This window comes from Rhinolophus ferrumequinum, chromosome 15, assembly GCF_004115265.2.
Source record: "Rhinolophus ferrumequinum isolate MPI-CBG mRhiFer1 chromosome 15, mRhiFer1_v1.p, whole genome shotgun sequence".
Classification (NCBI taxonomy): domain Eukaryota; kingdom Metazoa; phylum Chordata; class Mammalia; order Chiroptera; family Rhinolophidae; genus Rhinolophus; species Rhinolophus ferrumequinum.
In genome coordinates this window covers 7137433-7159522 of record NC_046298.1, presented here as the reverse complement: position 1 = coordinate 7159522, position 22090 = coordinate 7137433, and the positions used below count along the sequence as shown (strand labels likewise).

Sequence of the window (22090 nt, the reverse complement as noted above, 5' to 3'; positions counted from 1 at the left end):
AAGCTATTATTTATTTAGCATTTACCACATGGTTAGGCCTTGCTATTCCAAGAGCTTAACTACCATCCCATTTAACATATTGTGAACTTTTTCTCCCGTGTCATTAGATGCTCTTCTCTCTTTTTTTTTTTTTTGGACGTTTAATAGTATTCTATATTAATTTCAGGTGTACAGCATGTTCTTTTAAGATACAATTTTTAAAACAGTTGCATAGTTTTCCAACATATGCCCCGACCATTAGTATTTCCCCAATTTTCTAGTACTATACTAAGATGAATATCCTTTTACATATTTCTTTCCCCACATCATTGATTATTCTTTGTGCCATTGTTCAAACAGTATCTTAGAGGTTAAAATAAAAACAAATCAGTATATACTGATTCATACTCAACAAACATCTGAAAACTTTGTAACATGTTGTGCAAAATAAAAATTGTGAACTAAAAAGCACTGTCACATGTTCATGAAATATTTTGTAGATTCTTAACTTAAAATTTAATTGGACATCTAATTGTTAGAATGACGTCTGAGTTAGTATTTATGAAATACTCACAGACTGCTTAACAACATCTCCCCATTCAGGCGCAACTCCGTATTCTGAATTTTCTTTTAAGAATCTACATAAATCTTTCAAAGGGGGAGCAAATGCACCTCCAACCTGTAAACAAAAAACAAATTGTTAGACATGTAAAAACACGATTAAATATGGAGACACAACTTGCTTTTTATTCAGTTTATAACAGAGTTTATTTATTTAGAACATGTATTCTTTGCACCACCTTTGACAATCTTTATTATATTATATTTAATAGTCCCATAAAGACTATTAAAATACTATATAAACATGTGGTAATGTAAATTGTTAATGTTTTAAGTAGAGAAACTAGAACTGTAAAAATAAACTACCATTTATTGTGCACTTACTATGCTGAATAGGCAGTATAGCCTAGTTAAGCGTATATACTTTGGAGTCAGACTTAACAGCTACGTGAACTTGAGAAAAATCAGTAAATCTCTCTGAGCCTCAGTTTTATAATTTATTTTAGTTCTCAGTACATCCTTTTGAGATAGTATTATTTCTGTTTTTCAAATGAAGGAATTAAGCCTCAGAGAAGTTACATAAGTTTCCTTAAGCTAGCTAATACCATCTTTCCCTGAAAATAAGACCTAGCCGGACAATCAGCTCTGATGCATCTTTTGGAGCAAAAATTAATATAAGACCCGATCTTATTTTATTATAGTAAATCTTATTTTATTATAGTAAAATAAGATCGGGTCTTATGTAGTATAATATAAAACTGGGTATAATCTAATCTAATCTAATCTAATCTAATATAGGGTTTTATATTAATTTTTGCTCCGAAAGACACTTTAGAGCTGATTGTTCGGCTAGGCCTTATTTTGGGGGAAACATGGTGTTAGGGTCAGCTTTCAAACTAAGGTCTCAAACACCCATGCTCTTATCTATTATATAAATTGACACCCTAAAAGTATAAAAATGTACATATCCTTTGTGTGTGAAAAGTGAAATAACCAACTAATCATAAGTAAATGTGAAAAAAACAAACCAAAAACTATGTATAATAATTAGTATGAAATTGATACAAAATAATACTTTGAAATTTAAATAATTTAAATTTAAATGATTTGGACCTTCCAATTTAATGTTCCCTTGGAGTCTAAAGATATTTCTTGAGTAATTCTTTCTTCCACACATCTTTGAATGAATACATACTATATCTTGATAGGATATAGACAGGGCTTAATACAGCCAGTTATAACACCTGTAAGTATTCTTATTTAATATTTCCTATTGTCTTTACTTAGTATCTGTAGTTTCTGTTCCCTTCTCCTTTTTATTATCCCCTTCATTAAGCTCCAATTTAAACTGGAGGCCTTCTGGGTGGCTTACGGGGGATTTAGCAGGTAGATGCTTTTCCTTAGTGATGCATGAATCCTAAGCCTGTACTCTAAAGACTCAGGACAATAAAAACTCTGAAAATTAAGGAAAATGAATAGGGCCCTTAATCAGGTTATTGCATTAAAAATAAAATTTAGAGTATTTAAGCACGAAATTAAGTAAAGTGCTACCATTATAAAATGTCACCTTGCTCTTCCCTTACTACATCTACGACGTCACTTCAAGTACTAACAGCAGCTGAATAAGATATCTCTACAAAACTGGAGGAGAAATTAGTATTCATTTTAATGAGTTGGTGCAACACAATCATATCAAAATAACAGTTTTAAAAGTTTCCTTCCAATTCCAGTATCTTTTCTGAGAAATTCAAATAATTTTATGTATTTTTATACTAGCAGCAAAAGAGAACTAGAGAATTAACATGAGCTCTTAGGGTAATTTAACTTGTGACTGGAGAAACTGAATGGGAAATTTGCTGTTCTTACTCTTTTGAAGCCAGTATTTACTTCTTACCTATGCTGTTGCTTTCTTATCAGAATGAAAAACAGAATAAAAATATCAAAGCCATAAACTTAGAAAAAGGTGCCATAAACATCCTATAATTTACTTTGGGTGATAAAAGAGACATATGTCAATCCAAACATAAAGCAAACAATTTGGGAAAATAAATGTTGAGCCACATTTGGTCCAAAAATAGACTTTGGAAAAATCTGGCTTTTACCATGCATCAATCAATAAAGGAAGATAAGCACAGGGGTACCATTAGTCTATAAGGTACCGTTGTTTAAGACAGTTCATTTCCATCTATCAGAAAATTACGTAATATGCCAATTTAGATAGAACAAGACACTTTACCGCCAGCCGATAGAAAACTACTGTGATAAATATATGAATCTATGACGGCTATGGTGAGAATGTTCCCTTTCACCAGGGTTTCTCAATCTTTCCACTATACACATTTTGCACTCCTGTTGTTGAGGGTCGTCCTGTGTATTATAGGAAGTTTAGCAGCATCCCTAGTCTCTACCCTCTAGGTGCCAACAGCCTCATTTCCCTGCGCACCACCCACCTCCCTACTCCTCAATTGTGGATACAAAAAATATCTCCAGACACTGCCAGATGTCCCCTAGAGGACAAAACTGCTTAGGCACAGCTATGTAAAGTCACTTATTTCATTCAACGGCTTAGGATACGGGATTTGAAATTAGACTGCATAAATTTATAGTCCGTATCTTTTCCCATAGATCTCTAGGTTTAACCCATTTCCAGGTCTGTGAGAAATTACTGCATAATGAATAATATTCTAGCGATCTCTTAAATATTCAATCAACATAAAAGGACAACAAACATATGAATACCTTTCTGGCATTTCTTCTATTAATCAACTGAACACGTTCTTCTCCAGTGAGACTGTTAACATCTAGCTTATTGGGGTTTCTGCAACGATGCCTTTTTTGTTTGGGCCTCCCTTCGTGGAGCTGCATTCTCTAAAATAGACAAAAATAGTTTTAAAATCTTCACTTGTGCAAATAATACAAATGAACTGATTAAAGTAATTTAATCCTATAATACTGAAGATATATATCACATTATACATTATAAAATCTTATATATCTTATATATGTTTACCTGTTAAACTTCAAAAAATATTTAAACTTTAAATATTTTTATAATTCACAAAAAGATTAAATAACACTTTAAAAGGTATTAATCTTTTCTCTTTTTTTTAAATTAAAATTTATTGGGGTGACAATGATTAGTAAAATTACATAGGTTTCAAGCATACAATTCTGTAATACATCATCTATATATCACATTGTGTGTTCACCACCCAGAGTCAGTTCTCCAGATATTTGATCCCATGAATCTTTTCCTCATATTATAAATTTAAACATAATTCAAGGCCATCATAATGATCACATTTTCATTCTGTATAAAAGTAGCCTCCTGAAATGCGAACACTGCTAGTTCCTTCTTTAATTGCCCTCAAAGACAACGGTATTCCTAGAGTACTACTTGAAGGAGCAACCAACAATGCTGGAGTACCTTCCACTAAATTGGATAGTTCTTTACTTCTGATAATTTTACTTGAAACTTCAGGTAAAATTCTCTGGGCTCTGATACAGTTTATACGTGTGCTAGAGGCTTTCATTTCCTTCATCTGACTGATAAGACTTTCTTACATCTTCTCACGTAATCCACACAATACTCAAAGATATTATTCTTACTTTATAAGTGGAATCCAGGCTCGGAGAAATTATCTTCCTCAAGGTCATGCAGCCAGCAAGTGGCTATATCTGGCAATAAAAACTCTTTCCATCAAACCATGCTTTTTATGTCTACAGCTGTTAACAAAGCAGCGTTTGAGGTTTGTAGCTATTTCCAACCAGTAAGAACATTCCAAGAGACCAATGCTTAAACTTTTCAGCATGGCATACCAGTCAGTCCCATGACAGCCAGGACCTAATTCAACCTTTTCTATCCAGTAACTATTAACCGAGACATTCCCTCACACAACCTGGAATATCAGACCAGTCACTGTTTTATGAGTATGCCTAACAATCCTATCCTTTTAAAACTCTCTTCATAATTGTTTTATAATGCCTAGAATATCCTATTCTGGTGATAACGTGGTCTAATGCCTCCTGATTCTTTCATCACTCACTAGTCATGTCAGCTCTATTTTCCTTCTATCTTTCTCTGGATACTTTACTCTGCCTAGGCAGACTAATTCTTCTTTTATCTGCTTCCGTGGCACTTTACACATACCTCTGTTATAGTACATATATCATGTTATAATTATCTAATTATAGGTATACCACAATAGAGTGTGAGGAAATTATTAATGTATCCTTGGGAAATTAATTATTATTTCATATTCTTTACTGCAAATGCTCTTTTAAAAATGTTTTAAAATATTAATAATAAAGTTATAGAAAACATAATAGAAGGTTTATTTGCAGTAAAAATGCTAAATGGTTATGTTAAAAAATTAATGAAGATTCCTTTGCAGTGATAAGAGAAAGGAATGAAAATCCTTTAAAGACTATTGTTCATTGTTTTATCCTCAATCCCTTAAAATAGCAAGTAGCACACAGTACTAAATAAAAGTTTACTGACTGAATAAATGAATATTATTAGGTTGATGCAAAAGTAATTATGGTTTAAAAGGTTAAAAATTGCAAAAAACACAATTACTTTTAAACCAACCTAGTATTTTCTAATATGTTAAGTTATAGTATTGAACTAAAAATTCTCATTATTTTTAGAATTGCTATATTCATTTTATGATTGCCCATCAGATTTGTGAAAAATCCTCCTCTCTGAATTATGAGAGCTTTATTTGTTTTTCTTTTTTTAATCAAAAGGAATTAAATAAAAGTTTAAGAATTTGTGGCACCCTTTGAGAAAACTAGGTATGTGACAAATATTCAAAAGCTAAGTCTGAGGGTCACTGTTTCAGACTACTAGGTTATTTGCTGGGGACAATAACAGCTGTGAAAATACTGAACTAAATATATATTACAGATACAAATATATCAAAATACTTATTACAGATATAGTCCCATTACTCTAGGGACTGGAGCTTTGTGTTTCCTTTTCATGAAAAATTATCAAAGTAATTAATTTTTTTTGTTATTAAATAAGAATCACTTTACCTTTACATAGCACTTTTTTAGTCTTCAATTTTTGTGTTTTAATCATTGATTCAATAAATACTTACAGGGAGCTAGATACTATTCTATGAATCATGAATTATGAGCAAAGTGCTGGGGATACAAAGGTGAATAGGACATAATTCCTGAGAAGCTCACAGGGTGTGGACATCTGCACTGTGCTATCCATTTAATTTTCATAATGGAGGCAGATGGAACAACATGGTAAATTCATTCTATAGAGGACATATTTTACTCTTTTACCTTATAAAGTACACAGAAATGTCAAGGAAGATGGACACAAAATTTGGTATATCAGCATCTGATAATGAAGTATTGTGAAATGAAATTAATAGATTTCTGTGACTGAGAAAGCTAAATACCCTTAAGATAGTGAGTGAGTAGTATTTCAGAGCATAAAGAAAATGCAGATGAAATACAATGATTCTCATCTTTGATAACGTAATTCATTGTGCATCTGAAGAGGCACAGAAGCTGTATTCTTGTAACTTGAAGAACAGCTTAAGAATAGGGGTTTGGACACTGGGTTTAAGACTTATTAGCTGTGTGGCATGGAACTATTTACTTAAAAATTTCAGTATTTTCCATTTCTTTATCTATGAAATAGTTGTGACAATGCCATTCTGATAAAGTTGTTGGGAGTATTAGATGACTTAATACATGTTATCTCATTAAGTGCTAAGTATAATGCCAGGCACACAGTAAAGTCTCCATATAAGTTTACTATGACATTACTATTTTACAATAATCTCCTTGAGGGATAGGATTGAAGTTTTTTTATACATTTACAACCTGCACTGGGTCTAACATAGTACTATGTATATCAAAGATGATTTTTATTGGTAAATACTTGATGAATGCAGAGTGGAAAAAAACTGAAAATGGTACTGTATTGTATCATGGGAAAGGTGGTGATTTATTTTTTCTTTTTCTGCTCATTTTCCTAAATTTTGGGCAGAACACATATTTAATATAAGTGGGTAGAATTTATTTTTCATCATTATACGTTTGATAAATCATAGAAATAAAATATACCAAGATTTGTAAGGTATCACCTACAGGAATAAAAGCTCCTAAATCTTCCACATAGCCTGGGTGCTCCTTAAGCCATTTTTCCAAATCCTTTCTTTTCGGTGCATCATCGCCTGCAAGTCTTGTCCCATCTTTAAGATGAATAACTGGAACTGGACTTTCCGTATCAGGAATTCCTTGAGGTTGAGGATAGGACAGTGCTGGATTTATCCCTGTAGAAATCTGTGAGGTGGGTAAGCCCAAAGTAACCTGTAGAAAAACACAAAATGAAAATTTTACTTCCATGATTTAGTATTCTAATTTTGTTCCAATGAAGGAATTCTTTTTGAAGAGGAAAGAAAAAATAAGTTGTTTAGAAGTCTACTAAATCTTTCAAATTTAAGATTTCCATGAAGCTTGGCCAATGTTGAATTTACTGAGATACAATCTAAAACTCTACAGTATACTTCTAATTTCCTAATTATTATTCTACAAAAGAGCAATATACATGTTTACTAGAACTGAATTTTGAACTCAAGTTTCAGTACTTTTTACATATTGCTTTACTTACATGATTAGGTGGTTTATTTCTGTTAAAAAAGAGGATGTCAACATTTTCTACATTCTTCCTCCTTCCCCGCCTTTTTTTGACTATGGGCTGGTTGTCTAATATAACTCCATTGGCACCAAGGGTTGATTGAATGGAAGTACCTAATAAAATTTAAAAAGCAAAACAGTCATAAAAATCTAGTTCTTAAACAAATTAAAAGTAACCACTTTTCAAAATATATTGAAGTGTTAGTTCTATTTTACATATCCTAAATCAAGCAATTCTTCAGACTAAAAACACCACCCCGATTTCTCATTTAAAAACTTGGATAATTGTAATCCAGGCCTCTTTCAACTTTTGACTTATTTCCTTAATTTTCTCCCCAGATAGTGATATGTATTCTCTTCCTTCCCCTTTTACAGCATGAAGTAAGCGGTTCTCATGGACAAGATAAACCTTGACCCTTTCTTTGAACCCATTCATTTCCACTTTTTCCAAAACCTGTTTTATCATTACCTTTGCTTTCTTATGCCAAAATATCTTATCCTACATTAGATTCTTCTAAACTTAAAAACATGGCCAACTCAAACAAACAAAACATAAGCTTCTTTCGGCCTTTTTGTAACTTTTAAAATTTCGAAAGCCTTGTAACTATTGTGTTCTTCTTTATCACAATAAACTCTTCCTCAATTTCCCATAGTCCATCCTACCCCAGCCAATTTATGGTATTTTCTTTAAGATCACAACTAACTGTATTGTTGACAAATTAAATTGACCTTTCTCATTCCTCATTTCAGTAGGCACTCAATACAAAAACAAAAAACAAACAAAAAAGCATAAACAAGAAAGTTCCATGCATTTAGTCCCTTTTTCCCAGTAAATAAATATTTATGAAAAAGCTATGTAGAAAGTACTATGATGGTTCAAAGATGAGTAAGACAGGAGTTCCTCTCCTTAAAGAGTGGTGCACAATAGAACTCTCTTATTAAAAGGAAATATTATTAAGGATGATATCTTTTGTTTAAAATGGTTCACAGTGAGAAATGCATTTTCAATGTTTCAAAGATAATTTTTTTTTTTAAAGATTTTATTGGGGAAGGGGAACATGACTTTTTTTATTATTATTATTATTGGGGAACAGTGTGTACTTCCAGGACTTTTTTCCCAATCAAGTTGTTGTCCTTTCAATCTCAGTTGTGGAGGGTGCCATTCAGCTTCAAGTTGTTGTCCTTTCAGTCTTAGTTGTGGAGGGCACAGCTCAGCTCCAGGTCCAGTTACCGCTGCTAGCTGCAGGGGGTGCAGCCCACCATCCCTTGCGGGACTCGAGGAATTGCACTGGCAACCTTGTGGTTGAGCCCACCCTCCAACCAAATGAGCCGTCCAGGAGGCAGCTGAGCTCCAGGTGCTGTATTCAATCTTAGCTGTAGGGGGTGCTGCCCACCATCCCTTGCGGAACTCGAGGAATTGAACTGGCAACCTTGTGCTTGAGAGCTCACTGGCCCATGTGGGAATTGAACCGGAAGCCTTGGGAGTTAGGAGCATGGAGCTCTAACTGCCTGAGCCACCGGGCCGGCCCCAGGGAGAATTTTTTAAGCAAGTCATGGGTATCCCTGAAAAAGGCGTTGCCCTTTGGCTTATGGTGGAACTTTATCAAAGTCACTTCCTACCATCTCAGTTTCAAAAAGGTACCTTAATTAATATGGTAAGGAATAACTAATCACAATGATTGAAAATCATTTTTGCATATAAAAGCACTTAGAAATGTCATACAACATTACAAAAAAAGGAAAGCTTTCATTATATCCACATAGTGAATTTTATTGTAATCAGATTAACAAACTACTATGTTTCAAAATTCTTTCAGTATACTACATTTTAGCCGTAATAATAGATTTTCTTAAAGCACTACTTTTAAAAACTATTCTGTTTATAAGAATATCTCCTGGCTTCTGTCCTATTCTAATATGGATGAAAGGCCTTACATCAACCCTATTCATACATGACCACTAACCCCCAGAGCCTCCACAGCTCAGTTCTTGACGATGCTCACAATCTAGATTCACCTTTCCTAAGCAGGTCTGATGTTATACAAATATCTATCCAATGTTCCTTCCACGGGAATGAAAGATTATCTTCCAGGGCTTCGTCATAAACTATTCCTGTATCCCATAAATGCCTGGAGTGTGTTGACTCTAAAGTATTTCTAAAACAACTAATTTTAACTTCCTCTACCAATCACCATTAATTTGTGATTTACCAGGTGTTTTTCCTTAAACTCCTAATTTGTTTTCATATTGAAATGCTATTAGAACTTTTACCTGTATAAAGCTACTTGATAAAATATTTCTACCCAAGCATATAAGCTCCTGAAACTAAACTGCCCTCTACACTTTAAAATGTCCTATTAAAAGTTCCAATATTTATTTATAGTGAAAATTATACTGATGACCTTACAGACTTAAGAGAGGTTCCAACATTAAAGGACCAATGGATTTTTACTATGAGAGTAAATGAAAGACGTTTTGGAAGTGACAGGAAGTATTTCATCCTGAGGCCACTGTTACTAGCATAGTCACCTGATCCTGGCACAGATTTGGGGAAACTGGCGAGGCTGGTCTCTGATGCACTCTGAAGCTCCCGAAGGCGGGTGAGGTACTGCTGCTGTCCCAGGGCACAGTCTTCGCTGTCGAACGGTCTCTTCTGAGCAAGCCCTTGCTTCTGAAATGTCAACTTCAAACCACCTTCCTGTGAAACAAACACCATTATTCAGAAAGGAACAACTGAAAAAGTCTCATTGCAGAATATTAAGAGAAAATTCTAAGTAAAAACCCTGAAACATTAATCAAGTTCTCTTTTGCTCATAAGTTAATTGAAAAAAGAAATTAATCATTTTCTACAATGCCTATTAAAATGTCTATCTTTAATGAAAACAAAACAAAACAAAACCCCAGGTACCATATACACTTTTATGAGCAAAACAAAGTTTTTCACAAGACCAAGTACACTGTAACACTTTCAGCTTTGGACATTTGTCTCTATGTACATTATTCATATGATGTTTTACAGAACATTACCCTTGTTTAAGACACTGAGAAATCAATTAAGCTTCAAAAATCAGACGGAAAAATGAAGTTACTGATAACAGGGCATGCTAAATGTTTCAAACAAAAAGTGCACTGACACACCATTGAAATATGTAAAGAATCACAACAACTAGAAATTGTCAGACTGTTTAAGAAAGCATCTTGAGAAGCAGAAGGACTATTTTCAGAAGTAGAGGCAGAGAAACATATTAAATGATGATCCCTCTAGAATATTCAAGTTTAATGACCTGGATATCAAAAGGAAAACGATCCCAAAACCAGAAAACAAGTGTGTGAAGGAAGTAAGAGGAAGAGCAGGCAGCCATTTGCAGGAAAAGCATGCTGCACACCGCAATCGCAATCAGGTCCTAGGGCAATAAAAATAAACATACGTCTTTGATTTTCACTGTAAACTCCTTTTCTCGTACATGCTTCTTCACCTTTGACATCTGTGCTGACTGGTCATGTTCTTCCTTGACACCGGCAGCACCTGGAGGAGTGGGCACAGTGGGCTCGCTATGATCTGGAGCTGCGCCAGGGCTGTCCAGCAGCTTTGTGGTATAGAAAGAAGCCACTGTGTTGGCGTCGTAGCTCCTTCTGGCTGAAGGCCACTTCCCTTTCAGAACTGTCTGACAAATACTGTCCAGTCGGTTGATCATCACACGATCCTGGAAAAGCATGCAACATCAAAGTGTAATTTTCACAATCAGGCCAGACCTGTGGGGCTCGCTCACATGGCTCCGAGCCTCGATGAACTTAACCCTGGTACAATGTACGTGCATTTGGTATGCACACATGTTCTCACTCACAGATGACATCGCAGTAACAAGTTATTCAAGTACAAATTCCCATTAGTGAAGTTAAAAAATATATTATAAAGATACTTTTCTATACTCTTGTTTTTGTAACTACAAAAGTAACACAAGTTCCTTGTGAGAACTTCAGACAACTCAGAAGTATATAAAAGAGTACAGGGTTCTCTACGCCCCCATTTCCCAGCCTCTCTTGGAGAGGTTTAGTACTCTTGTACCAGTCACGTACTGGAAGAAGAATTGTATTAATCCAATTTCAACTGCTACCACTGAATGTACATGTACTTAAATGAATTTCTTCCCTGGGTTCACAGCTGGCCACAGTAAATTTCTTCAAGGAGACTCAGTTGAAAGCACTAATTTCATAAAGCAGCACTTGAATATTACCTTCTATACTAACATAAGCATTATCTTTCATTCTAAACATTCTAAGGTTATGTTGACAAGCATACACATTTAAGTAGACCTAATTTACTTGATAATAATACCAAAATGTCATCCTACATTTTATAGTGACCTATTTTTCTACATAATAAAAATATTTACCATTAAAGCAATATAAAAAATGTTCACAGAAAATGACCTATTCCAGCAAGAAATTCTTCTTTTACCTTTGGCCAATAGGAAGCTGCCAGCATGTAACTGCCTTGCAGGAAGTAAGTGGACTCCGGCGTCCCGTTGTTCATCTGGAAACTGTCCTGAGTCTCATCCTGAGTGGTACTCAGTGATGCGACGCTTTCTTCGTCATAGGCATTCATGTGAGGGGTACCTTCTGCTACGAACAATTATAACTGTTTAAAAAAGACTGCATAAAACAATTTTACACATACTTCTCAAATCTTATGTAATTATTCAGATATATTTGAAAGTGAAAAAGAAGTGAAACAAATGGTAACAAAAGGAAAAAATTCACCTAGAATAAAATACTCATTATTTTTTTAAAAATAGCACAAAAGCAAAAGAAGTGGCACTAAGGAGTTGGTGGACAAAGGGTTGACAAAACTTCCTTTTCTGCATAAAAATCTGACCCTCAGTTAACTCTCTAGGTCTGTTTCCCTGACAAAGAGAAACTGCTGATTGATGGACTGTTTCGGACTGGGAGGGTCACAAATACCTGGTAGGGATAAGAGAACTCTCTCAGTATAGGACTTTTACAGTGGGACATGTCCCCGTGGCATCCCTGAATGCTATGTCACACCAATGGAGTCGTTACGGGAGCTTGAGGCTCCTGTGAGGTGTGGGGGCTCTTTAAGCCGAGCGGACACTGCACCCACTAGATGTTAACTGACTCACATGTACGTGAACAGGCTGCTCGAGGGCCCTGCAGAAGAGGACAGCCTAACACTAGGCTACTGACCAGCAGGGCCTACCATGCTCTTATAGGCCTGACTGCTTCAGCTAAGAATCCCGGAGGCTGTAATAGAATAGTATCTTCATCTGCTCACTCATCAACTTTTTCCAGGAAAAATTGAATACTAAATGTAAGGCAATCACCAAGAAATAAAATGATTGTGAAAAAACGCTAATTCCTGTTTGACTAACCTATGTTCCAGTGCCTTGACTATGGGACAGGAAGTGTGTGCCAGTAATTCTAGTTTCCTTTTCCATAGCGCTTCTCTAAGGAAATGTGTACACATGAAATTTAAGCTAACAATTTTAAACACGGTTGAGTTATCTGAATCAATTCTCTTCACTTGAAATGTTGTCTCCAAATAGCAAGAGCACTTTATGCACATACCTCGCTTTTGGACTTCCTCTTCTTCACTGTCACTTTCTTCTGATGAAGATGAGGAGGACGAGGATGAGGAGGAGGAAGAGGAGGAGGAGGAAGACGATGCGGAAGAACAGGAGGACGATGAAGAAGAACTAGAGCCTGATCGAGAGTGGGAACAAGAGGAGGAGGAAGACGAGGAAGACGAGGACCTGGACGAACAGGACGACCGCGCAGAATCTGAGTCCGAATCCGAACTCGATTCTGATCCTCTTTTGCGGACTCGCTGTTTCTTAGAAGCTGGGTTTGGAGTTAAGGGTTCTGTTCTGGCTGCAACCATGCGTCTGTCTGCTTCACCCTTTCCACCAGGTTTCGGGTCTCCAGGAGCCTGAGGTAAAACACCATTCTTTGGACTTACAGGCTCAGATTTGATTAGTGTCCTGGTTTCCTCAGAAGACATAGATTCTTCTTCAGAAGACTGAGGCTCCTCTTTAAGGTTTTCACTTTTAACTTTCATCTCCTCTAGAACAATCCCTTTAGCTTCTAGGAGCCTAGGTAGAGAGGTAAGAGGAGAAGCAGACAGCGCTACTTGATATTGCTGTAAAAGTGGGGTAGAAGTCCTGGAATGAGTCATCTTACTTTGACTGTAGTTCCTCTGAGCTGCCATAAAGGAGAGTTCTGGATCACGAAGAATGTGATAGTCTGTTCGGCTCACCCCGTGTTTAGCAGCTCCAATAAGCAAGTCCCTATCATGAGGGCCACATTCCCACCAGACTGGTAAGTCTGGATTTGGATGGCAAAGCTTCAATCGCTCAAACAACTGTGGATGTCGGAGGGCCTGTTCCCTTACTTTCCTTAGAAGTTCAATGCGGTATAAAGTCCTAGAAGCACGTTCTTCTGTGATTGGCTGAATAAAAATATTTGGATCCACGAACTCTACATTAAAACAGAACAAAAACATTAAGCTCAAAAATACTTCATTATAGATTTAAAACAAATAACATAACTTCCAAAATGTAATTTTATTCTATATCATTGTATAGTTTCCAGGATTTATTTTTAATATTCTTAACTGGGGAAACTGAATTTTTAAAAAGAAGTACGAAAAATCATTTTAACATACATAATATTGGATCTATAGAAAGTAAATAAAACATTAAGACTGTTTTGGAAGTACATTAATAAAACTAGGAATTTACTTTAAAGAAATTCCCTATGAACTAGGTTTTACTATTCTGTGTCTTAATCAAAGAGAAAAACACTCAAACTCACTTTTATAAATATAAATTAAAAATGTTAATACTCCATAAACAAACATAAGTCCACATATCCCTAACTGAAACCAAAGGCTTTCTTAAAATCTGCAGGAAACACGGGGACGTTTTTCAAACACTGTATGAGACAGTTCAGTTTTAACATGCAGCCTTCCTTCTGATGAGGTCATAGTTTTGTGAGCAGAGATACAGATGGAGGGATATATGGAAACTCCCTGGTTTTTACAACTTTTCTGAAAGCCTAAAAGTAGTTCAAAATAAAAAGTGAAAAAATAAAAAATAAATCAAGGACCAGTCAAAACTCAATATGTAACAGGAAACACGAGTGGTAGTGTCCCTGTTACTTCTAGGATTTAAGAAGGTGTACACATTCCATTAGTAAATAACTGTGATTATTTAAGACATAAAAGTATTGTTTTTTTTCTTTCAATTTATGCTATGTTTTCAAACAATTACTAGCTTGTTAGGACACAGATACTGATTAAGTTGTTTGGACCTACCTAGTTCTTCGTTAAGAAGAACTTACGTCCTCGGGTGCTGTGAAAACTGAGATATTAAGGGCACTGTGAACTGAGGAAATTTGGGAAAGTCATCTAAGTAAAACATCTCATGTTTCTAACAAAGAAAAGCTACCTTTTCAATCATCACTTAGTAATTAACCTTTTTCCCTTCTCTTTTATACCGGGAATAAGAAGTGATGAATTTATTCACTTAAATTTACATTGCTAATAGGAATTAAAAAATTAAGAAATGAGAGCCTCTTGGCAACTATAAATAATACAAGCTAGTACTTTGCCATCTCCCTCTTTTTAAACCCATTTATGATATTATAATGGACCTTACAGCACACTAACATCTACTCTGAATCATCTAGTATTTAGGTAATCAAGCGATTGGCTACTCTATTCAGTAGACTGACAACAAATTTGTTAGCAAATAAAATTAAAACAAACAAACCCACATAGAATTTAGATCCTTTTATGAGCCACTTATATTTTTACTATGAAACAGGAGTCGGAAGCCGCTGGGTTTAGCAGCCAGAAACCATATTGAACAAAGAAGGAAGACAGTTGATTGTAACATAGCACTACTGAGAGGAACTGCTGACAGGATAAGCTATTTCTCTGGACCTCGAAAACCATGAAATTTACCTCAGAACAATTCCTTAGCTGAGCATTAGCACCCCTGATTAGTTGTCATTTTTTTTTTGAAGGCCCTGAGTGATTTTTTCCTACTAAACCTTTTTACATGTTTTCAGTGGAGGCCTCATTTCCTGCAAAATTATTCGTGTAAAATGAGCCCTCTAGCCCAGTTCCTGTAAGATGGACTAAAAATGTAGGTTAATGCTGTTTACCAAAAGCTAACCTTTATCTTCCACCTCCCTCAATCATAAATGTTATACTGAATAAAAACACTGGCTATTTTCTCAAAATTCAACGTGGACCTTTATTTTCTTTAGATCTCATTTTAATAGGGTTAAGGAATAAGGGCTCTTTAAGCACAGTTTATTTATAATAATGAAAAACTGCTGACATACTGAACTGGACACTATTGAAATGAGAGTTGAAAATTTCTAAATTTTAGTGATTTTGCTTCTTTCACCTAAACAAGGAAAATAAGAAATTTTATACATACCTTCTTTGGAAGGAAGACGGCAAACCCTCCGACACATAGACATAAACGCATACAAATATTTCTCCAAGCTATCATCAGTTTTCTTATGGAGCCTAGCCATAGCTCTAAATTTTGTCCAATCAAACTGGCCTCTGTCAGGATCAAATACCACTCCAAATGTAGATACAACTCTGTAAAAGTCAGCTTCTTCTCTTCTTGTCCATCTATTTTTGAATCAGATTAAAGAAAAAGCCACACTGGTTACTGAAATATTTATTACTGCTCAATATAATAATTATAATAAACATTTGAAGCATTTCAAGTACTTTCAAGGATTAAATCCAGGGTTATTGCCTTGTAAATACATTTTAAAATACTACTAGACTCATCCGTCCAATGATTCTTCTTTTCCTTCAGACAATAATAGTTTTCTGCACATTTACTATGTGAGAAAATATGCATAGGGTACACGATTGCATAAGACATGAAGACCCTCCTTTCAGGAAAAAAGATAAAACAATTCAAACATATTTATAGTATAAGGTAGTATTTTATAGTTTTATGCATTATAAAACTCAGAATTTTAGGAAAGAACAGAAGATGAAAGGATCAGTTTAGATTTAAGTGATCAAGAAACGCATCACAAAGTGGCATTTAAGATGGAATGAGGCTTAAGATTATGGAGGGATGTTAGGAAGAGGGCTCAGAATAAGCAAAATAGGAAGTAATCTACATTTTTGCAGGAAGACCAGTATTCCAGATTGATAAGGAGCTGGATCATACTGGGGACAGTGGGAGATAGGGTTGGGGGTCAGATTAGGAAACATTCTAAATGTCTGGTTAAAAATCATCTTTAGGGGCCGGCCCGGTGGCTCAGGTGGTTGGAGCTCCATGCTCCTAACTTCGAAGGCTGCCGGTTCGATTCCCACATGGGCCAGTGGGCTCTCAACTACAAGGTTGCCAGTTCGATTCCTCAAGTCCCGCAAGGCATGGTGGGCAGTGCCCCCTGCAACTAGCAACGGCAACTGGACCTGGAGCTGAGCTGCACCCTCCATGGCTAGGACTGAAAGGACAAAAACTTGACTTGGAAAAAAGTCCTGTAAGTACACACTGTTCCCCAATAAAGTCCTGTTCCCTTTTTCCCCAATAAAATCTTTAAAAAAAAAAAAATCATTTCTATTCAGTTCAGACCTCCTAAAGACACTTCAAGAGGGTAATATTTAACTTACACCATAGATCTCCAAGCTCAGCCTATTTATAGAAGCTTTTCCCTGCTTAACCCACAGGGTTGTTGTGTAGATTAGAAAAAGCATATGAGAAAGACCTTTGAAAAACATTAACTTGTGATTTTTATCAGTGATACATTAAGAAGATTAATCTAATGACGATTTAAAAATAGTCAATCGAGGATACCAATCAAGTCACACGAACCTTGCACCTGGGTATTAAAAACAGGAATGGAAAAGAAAGGATGAACTGAAATCCAACTCCGCAGGTCACAAAATAAAAATGTCAGTGTCTACCTTCAAAGAATTTATAATTGAGATAGGAACACAAGACATTGAAAGGAAAAGATAAGTGTCATTAGAATACCTTATATTATTGAGACAAAAGAGTAGTTTATATAGATAAGCACTATCTGAGTGCAGAAAACAGAATACTGTGAGCTAGACTGGTTGAGAAAAAAATTAGTAGAGGTTTAGACATGTGTTGAGCCTGAAGTATGGACTAAAGTAGGAAGGATATTATTCCATGTGATAGGAACAACATAAACTCAGGATATTGAGTCAAGAATAAGTGGTACACTAAGACTGAAGGCATAATAATGGATAAAATTAGAAATGCACGCTGGAGCCTAAACTGAAGAGACCCTTGAATTGAGACTTCAGAACTGAGACTTTATACTAAACAAGGAGCCACTGAATATCACGATAAATGAGTATTTTAGGAAGATCCTACAGTTGAGAGAAAATGTATGTGGTAGAGTAAAGATGGCCACAAACTCTGCCCCTCTTCCTACTGAGAGGCGCAATCTATTTCGCTTTTTTCCTAGATTCCGGTTGACCCTGTGACTTTTTTTGACTAATAGTACGTGGCAGAAGTGACACTTTGTAACTGCTGAGGTGGGGATTTAGGAAATCTGCACTTTTGGTCTTTGCCACTAGGAATGCTCCCTCCTAAAATCTGAGCTCCCAGCTGGCAGCCAGCACCACCTGCCAGCCCAGGGAGGGAGGCCACTTCGGACCTTGCAGTGAACACTATCGAAGCAGAGCTACTTGGTGGTCAAGCCGTTTCATTGTGAGGAATGAAAAACTGATGTTAAGTCACCATGTTTTGATACGGGTTGTTATGCAATGACAGATAACGGCAAGTTACCTGTTTCAGTGTCCCCTGTTTATAGAGGTAGCAGTATTTGAACATTATGTCTAGGATAGCTAAAATCTTAAGTATCAGACTAAGTAACTTCCGATACAATGAATGTGCTCTAAATGAAACAGAAGAACAATGGTTCACCTTCCAGAGAACATTCAAGGATCCAGGTTTAACAAGGAGGCCAGGTTATTGCTAACCATTCCTATTCTTTTCCATGTACTCTGTTAAAAAAGTCAAAGCTTCTGAGATAAGAGTAGCTTCCCTGTTTCCTTAACAAGGTCTCTTGTAAAGAGTTCTAGTTTTTCTCCTCTGCCATAGTCGTTCCAAGCTTTCATACTGTATATAAAGCATGGATGGACCTGTCTTTCATACATTCTGATATTTCATAAAAGTCACAATGCAAAATAATACACAATGGAATTTATTTCATGTAATTTATGTTTCGTTAATAATTTAATTCTTGAGTTTGCTCTGTACCTTCATTTCTTTCATACTTTACTGTTCATAAACATGACAAAAGGATTAAAATATGAAGTATAGCTAGCACCTACAAAATGCAATAATTTTTATTATTTTTACCATATTTGTGTATATACAAGTATGTGTGTAAGTATGGATTTATGCACATGTGCATAAAGCATTTTATTTTGAACTTCTCCACCTATGTGTTTGTCACAAACTCATGAATCACACCCTAATGGCCTTCAGAATGAACCACTATACTTAGATACTATATACGGAAAATATAGTGCTATTGTCTTACCTCTGCTGTCTTTCTATCTTGGCTGCCATTTTAGGATTAAGAGTGGCTTCTTCATAAAGAGGCTGCATTATAGTGGCAGGCACTGAGAAAGTAGGTTGTATCTGCTGGACTTGTCTATTTTTATTGGTACGCTGATATGCAGTGATGAGACGCCTCAAACGTGTGGTTAAAGCTGACTGAGTTGGCCAATAAACTTTATCACCCTCCAACAGCTGACCATCTATATTTAAAGACAATTGTGTCAATTGAAAAAAAAACTAGAAACAAGATTAAAAACAAACTAAACATACTGTAATAAACCTTACAAAAGCAGCAAAATTTCCCTAGTTTCAAACATTTTTTTCTTTCGATCTGATTATGGAAAAGCAAAACCAAACTAATCTCGCATCATAAAAAAGTTTTAAATATAGCTCTACTGTAAAAACATTACAACAAACTCAAAGTAAGTAGGTCACAGTGGAATAAAGAACCACGATGTTATCTATTTAAAGAGAACATTACATGCACAGAAAATATAACACTTGCATTTCCAGGTCTAATATGTTGTAGTGGCTGACGAATACTCAATGCTTTTAACTTATGGAAGTTAAAAGTCAAACTGGAATCTATGAGAAGTTGAATACTGTAAACTCTTCTAACTGATATGTTCTGTATTAAATTTATCTCAATTTAATCAGAATCAAAATATTTAAAAAGTCATTAGAGAAGAACATTTATAAAAATTCAATATGACAATGCTGTAATTTTTAAACTTCTATATACCCAATATAGTGCAGGATCTAGCCCTCCGTTTCCAGGGTTGAATATTATACTTACATACACCATAATCAAGGGGTAATCATTCATGCTAAGCAAAACCTACTCTTTCGTTCTTAGTTGAACTGTGGAAGAGTGAGGCACAATTCCCCCTAGTTCCCAGGAGGGAATGAGTGTACTCTAGTGACAGTATTTTCCTATCTTGATATCAGAAAAAAGTAAAACACCCTGTACAGAAAAGGTTTGCAGAAACTGAGTGATAAAGTATGGTTCCTAATATGATAGGGAACTAATAAGTTGAATGGATTAACTCTGTAATGATGAAATCTCATGTACAATTTTAATAATCATGCCAAAATATCATCAATTCTTCTATTCTATAAAATCTTACTGTGTCACTGCTAAACAACTAAAAATTTTGTAAAATTCCCAATCAACTAGTATGTCCCATGATAATTACAACTGTCTTGAGCAAAATTTTATATACATTTGAAATATTATAAAAATGTATTAGCTTTTTGACCTCATAGTATCATGAGAATGCTAATTTACAATAATACTAAGTAAAGAAATGAATCCAATTTACCTCCATCTGCTATAACAAGATCTCCTGGTGAGGAAACATCATCCTTTTAAAAGAAAATAGAAATTTGTCACAGGGTAATTGGGTCAAAATAAGAAGAGAAATTTTTTTGTAATAGAGAAATTTTAATGATTAATTTAGCAAAAATAAAAATGATCATTTCTTGTTCTAAGTTCTCACCCTTTTATACTTTTCTATTGTGTGTGACCAGTCATTACTAAAATTGTTTCCTATTTTAAGATTACTTTTAGGCCAGTTTCTTTTCCTCCACTCTTCCTCTAACTGTAAAATATGCTTCAGGTTTTACTTAAAACTGTTTTTTTTTTGCTGTTGTCGTTCTCTATACCAATTCTCACGATCTATTCATTCTCATATTTCATTATTAGACAAACTTGAACTCTTTCCCAGCCTTGAGCAGTTTTGCTTATGCTGTATAACTAGTTTTATCTGTCAATAGAGCACCTTCAGTTAGATATCCCAACATTCAACATATCCGTAACTTTGGTGATTTTATTCCAGTGTACATTGTTGTTTTAGAAAAGCCTAAAGTTAGAATCTTCATCCCTTTGTAGGTGGGTCCTTTTTTTCTCCGGTTGTTTTTAACATCTTCTCTTTTTGGTGTACGTGCAGTTTCACCAGGATATTTCTTAGAGTGGATTTAGTTTTATTTGTCCTGTCTAGAGCCACATTATTTCTTGCATCTGAAGATTCATGTCTTTCATCAAGTTCAGAAAAACCCTCAGCTGATCTCTCTTAAAATAGGGCTTCTCCCTTATGCTCTCTAGTATCTCTTTCTGGAATCCCTATTATACACATGCCAGACAAATTCATGCTATTCTCTTTGTCTCTAAACATTTTTTATATATTCCTTTGTGCTGGTTATTGATTTATTGCCTCTCAGCTATAAATTTACTGTCTCTCGTGCTTCTTGCTAGCCGTAAGAAAATAGATCTGGGCTCTTTAAATATCTTTTCTTAGCCAGCCAACATGATGTTAAGTTTTGTCAGTAGTGGGAGCTTGAGACGCTGAAGGAGGAAAGGGGGTTCAATTCCTAATTCTGGGCAGCTCCTCCATTGCTAGCTCCCCAGCACACACAACTTCCCCAGTGCCAGCTCCTGGAGTTCAGGTAGCTTCTTTAGCACCTGCTGGCCAGCAGCTTTCCCTACAACCGTCCCCCCCACCAGTAGTTTTGCAGTGGAGTAACTCCAGTGAGACGCTTCCCCAGGAAAAGCTTCCTTGGCAACCCTAGAAGGTGGATTTACTCCAAGTTACAGGAGTGTGGCAGCACAGCAACTTTTCTGCCATCCAATGAGCTGTGTCCAGGCCCCTCTGTCCCCCAAAAGGCCAGGATCTCGGGGAAGGGGCTCTTTCCTGGGTGCTCTGTCAGCCCTAGGAGTAGAGGCCATTCCTTTACTCATTAGTTCTTTAACTTCTTACTACCCAATCCCTCATTACTTCAACCCTCCCCCCATTATAGTCAATAATCCTATATATTAAACTTTTCTTGTTCAAATTACAAGTGGTTTCTCTCTCCAGATTGGCCCAAAGTGATTCATCATGCTCACTATGAATTATTTTCTCATATCTACTTTCTAAATCACTTCTTTCTCACGAACTGTGTCTAACCTCCTTCTCTAGTCAAATGTTTAACCTACTTGTTGAGTTTTAAATATCAACGACTGTGTTTTCCACTTCCAAAGTTATATAATTATTTTTCATATGTCCCTAGTCTTTTAAAATCATATCTTATCTTTCTTTTCTTCCTGGTTCTTTCTTTAATGTCTTTAATCACTTAAAAATTTACCTCTTTTCTATTACAATAGATCAATCACTAGACGTTCTTACAGGTCTAGTCTTGTTCTCTGTTGTTTTGGCTAACAATCACTCATGGTAATTTGTTCCTCATATAATTTGAATTTTTGGACGTTAACCTCATTTTAGGGAAGGCGTTATCTTCAGTAC

At 35.5% G+C, this 22090-nt stretch overlaps 1 protein-coding gene across 8 annotated transcripts in view; it reads right to left on the bottom strand.

Moving 5' to 3' along the window:
* Positions 1-22090, bottom strand: part of CHD9 (chromodomain helicase DNA binding protein 9) — a 132035-nt gene that overhangs the window by 7518 nt on the left and 102427 nt on the right. For 4 of the 8 annotated variants that reach the window (XM_033127234.1, XM_033127230.1, XM_033127235.1 and 1 more), the window contains 11 exons: positions 20132-20174; positions 18790-19009; positions 15675-15877; positions 12793-13701; positions 11666-11829; positions 10635-10910; positions 9736-9904; positions 7181-7320; positions 6658-6879; positions 3280-3408; positions 554-658 (listed from right to left, as the gene is read on the bottom strand). In XM_033127234.1, the coding sequence (XP_032983125.1) occupies positions 554-658; positions 3280-3408; positions 6658-6879; positions 7181-7320; positions 9736-9904; positions 10635-10910; positions 11666-11829; positions 12793-13701; positions 15675-15877; positions 18790-19009; positions 20132-20174 (2580 nt within the window). The remainder of the gene's footprint in view (positions 1-553; positions 659-3279; positions 3409-6657; positions 6880-7180; positions 7321-9735; positions 9905-10634; positions 10911-11665; positions 11830-12792; positions 13702-15674; positions 15878-18789; positions 19010-20131; positions 20175-22090) is intronic. The other 4 variants (XM_033127232.1, XM_033127236.1, XM_033127233.1 and 1 more) reach the window with 3 other exon arrangements.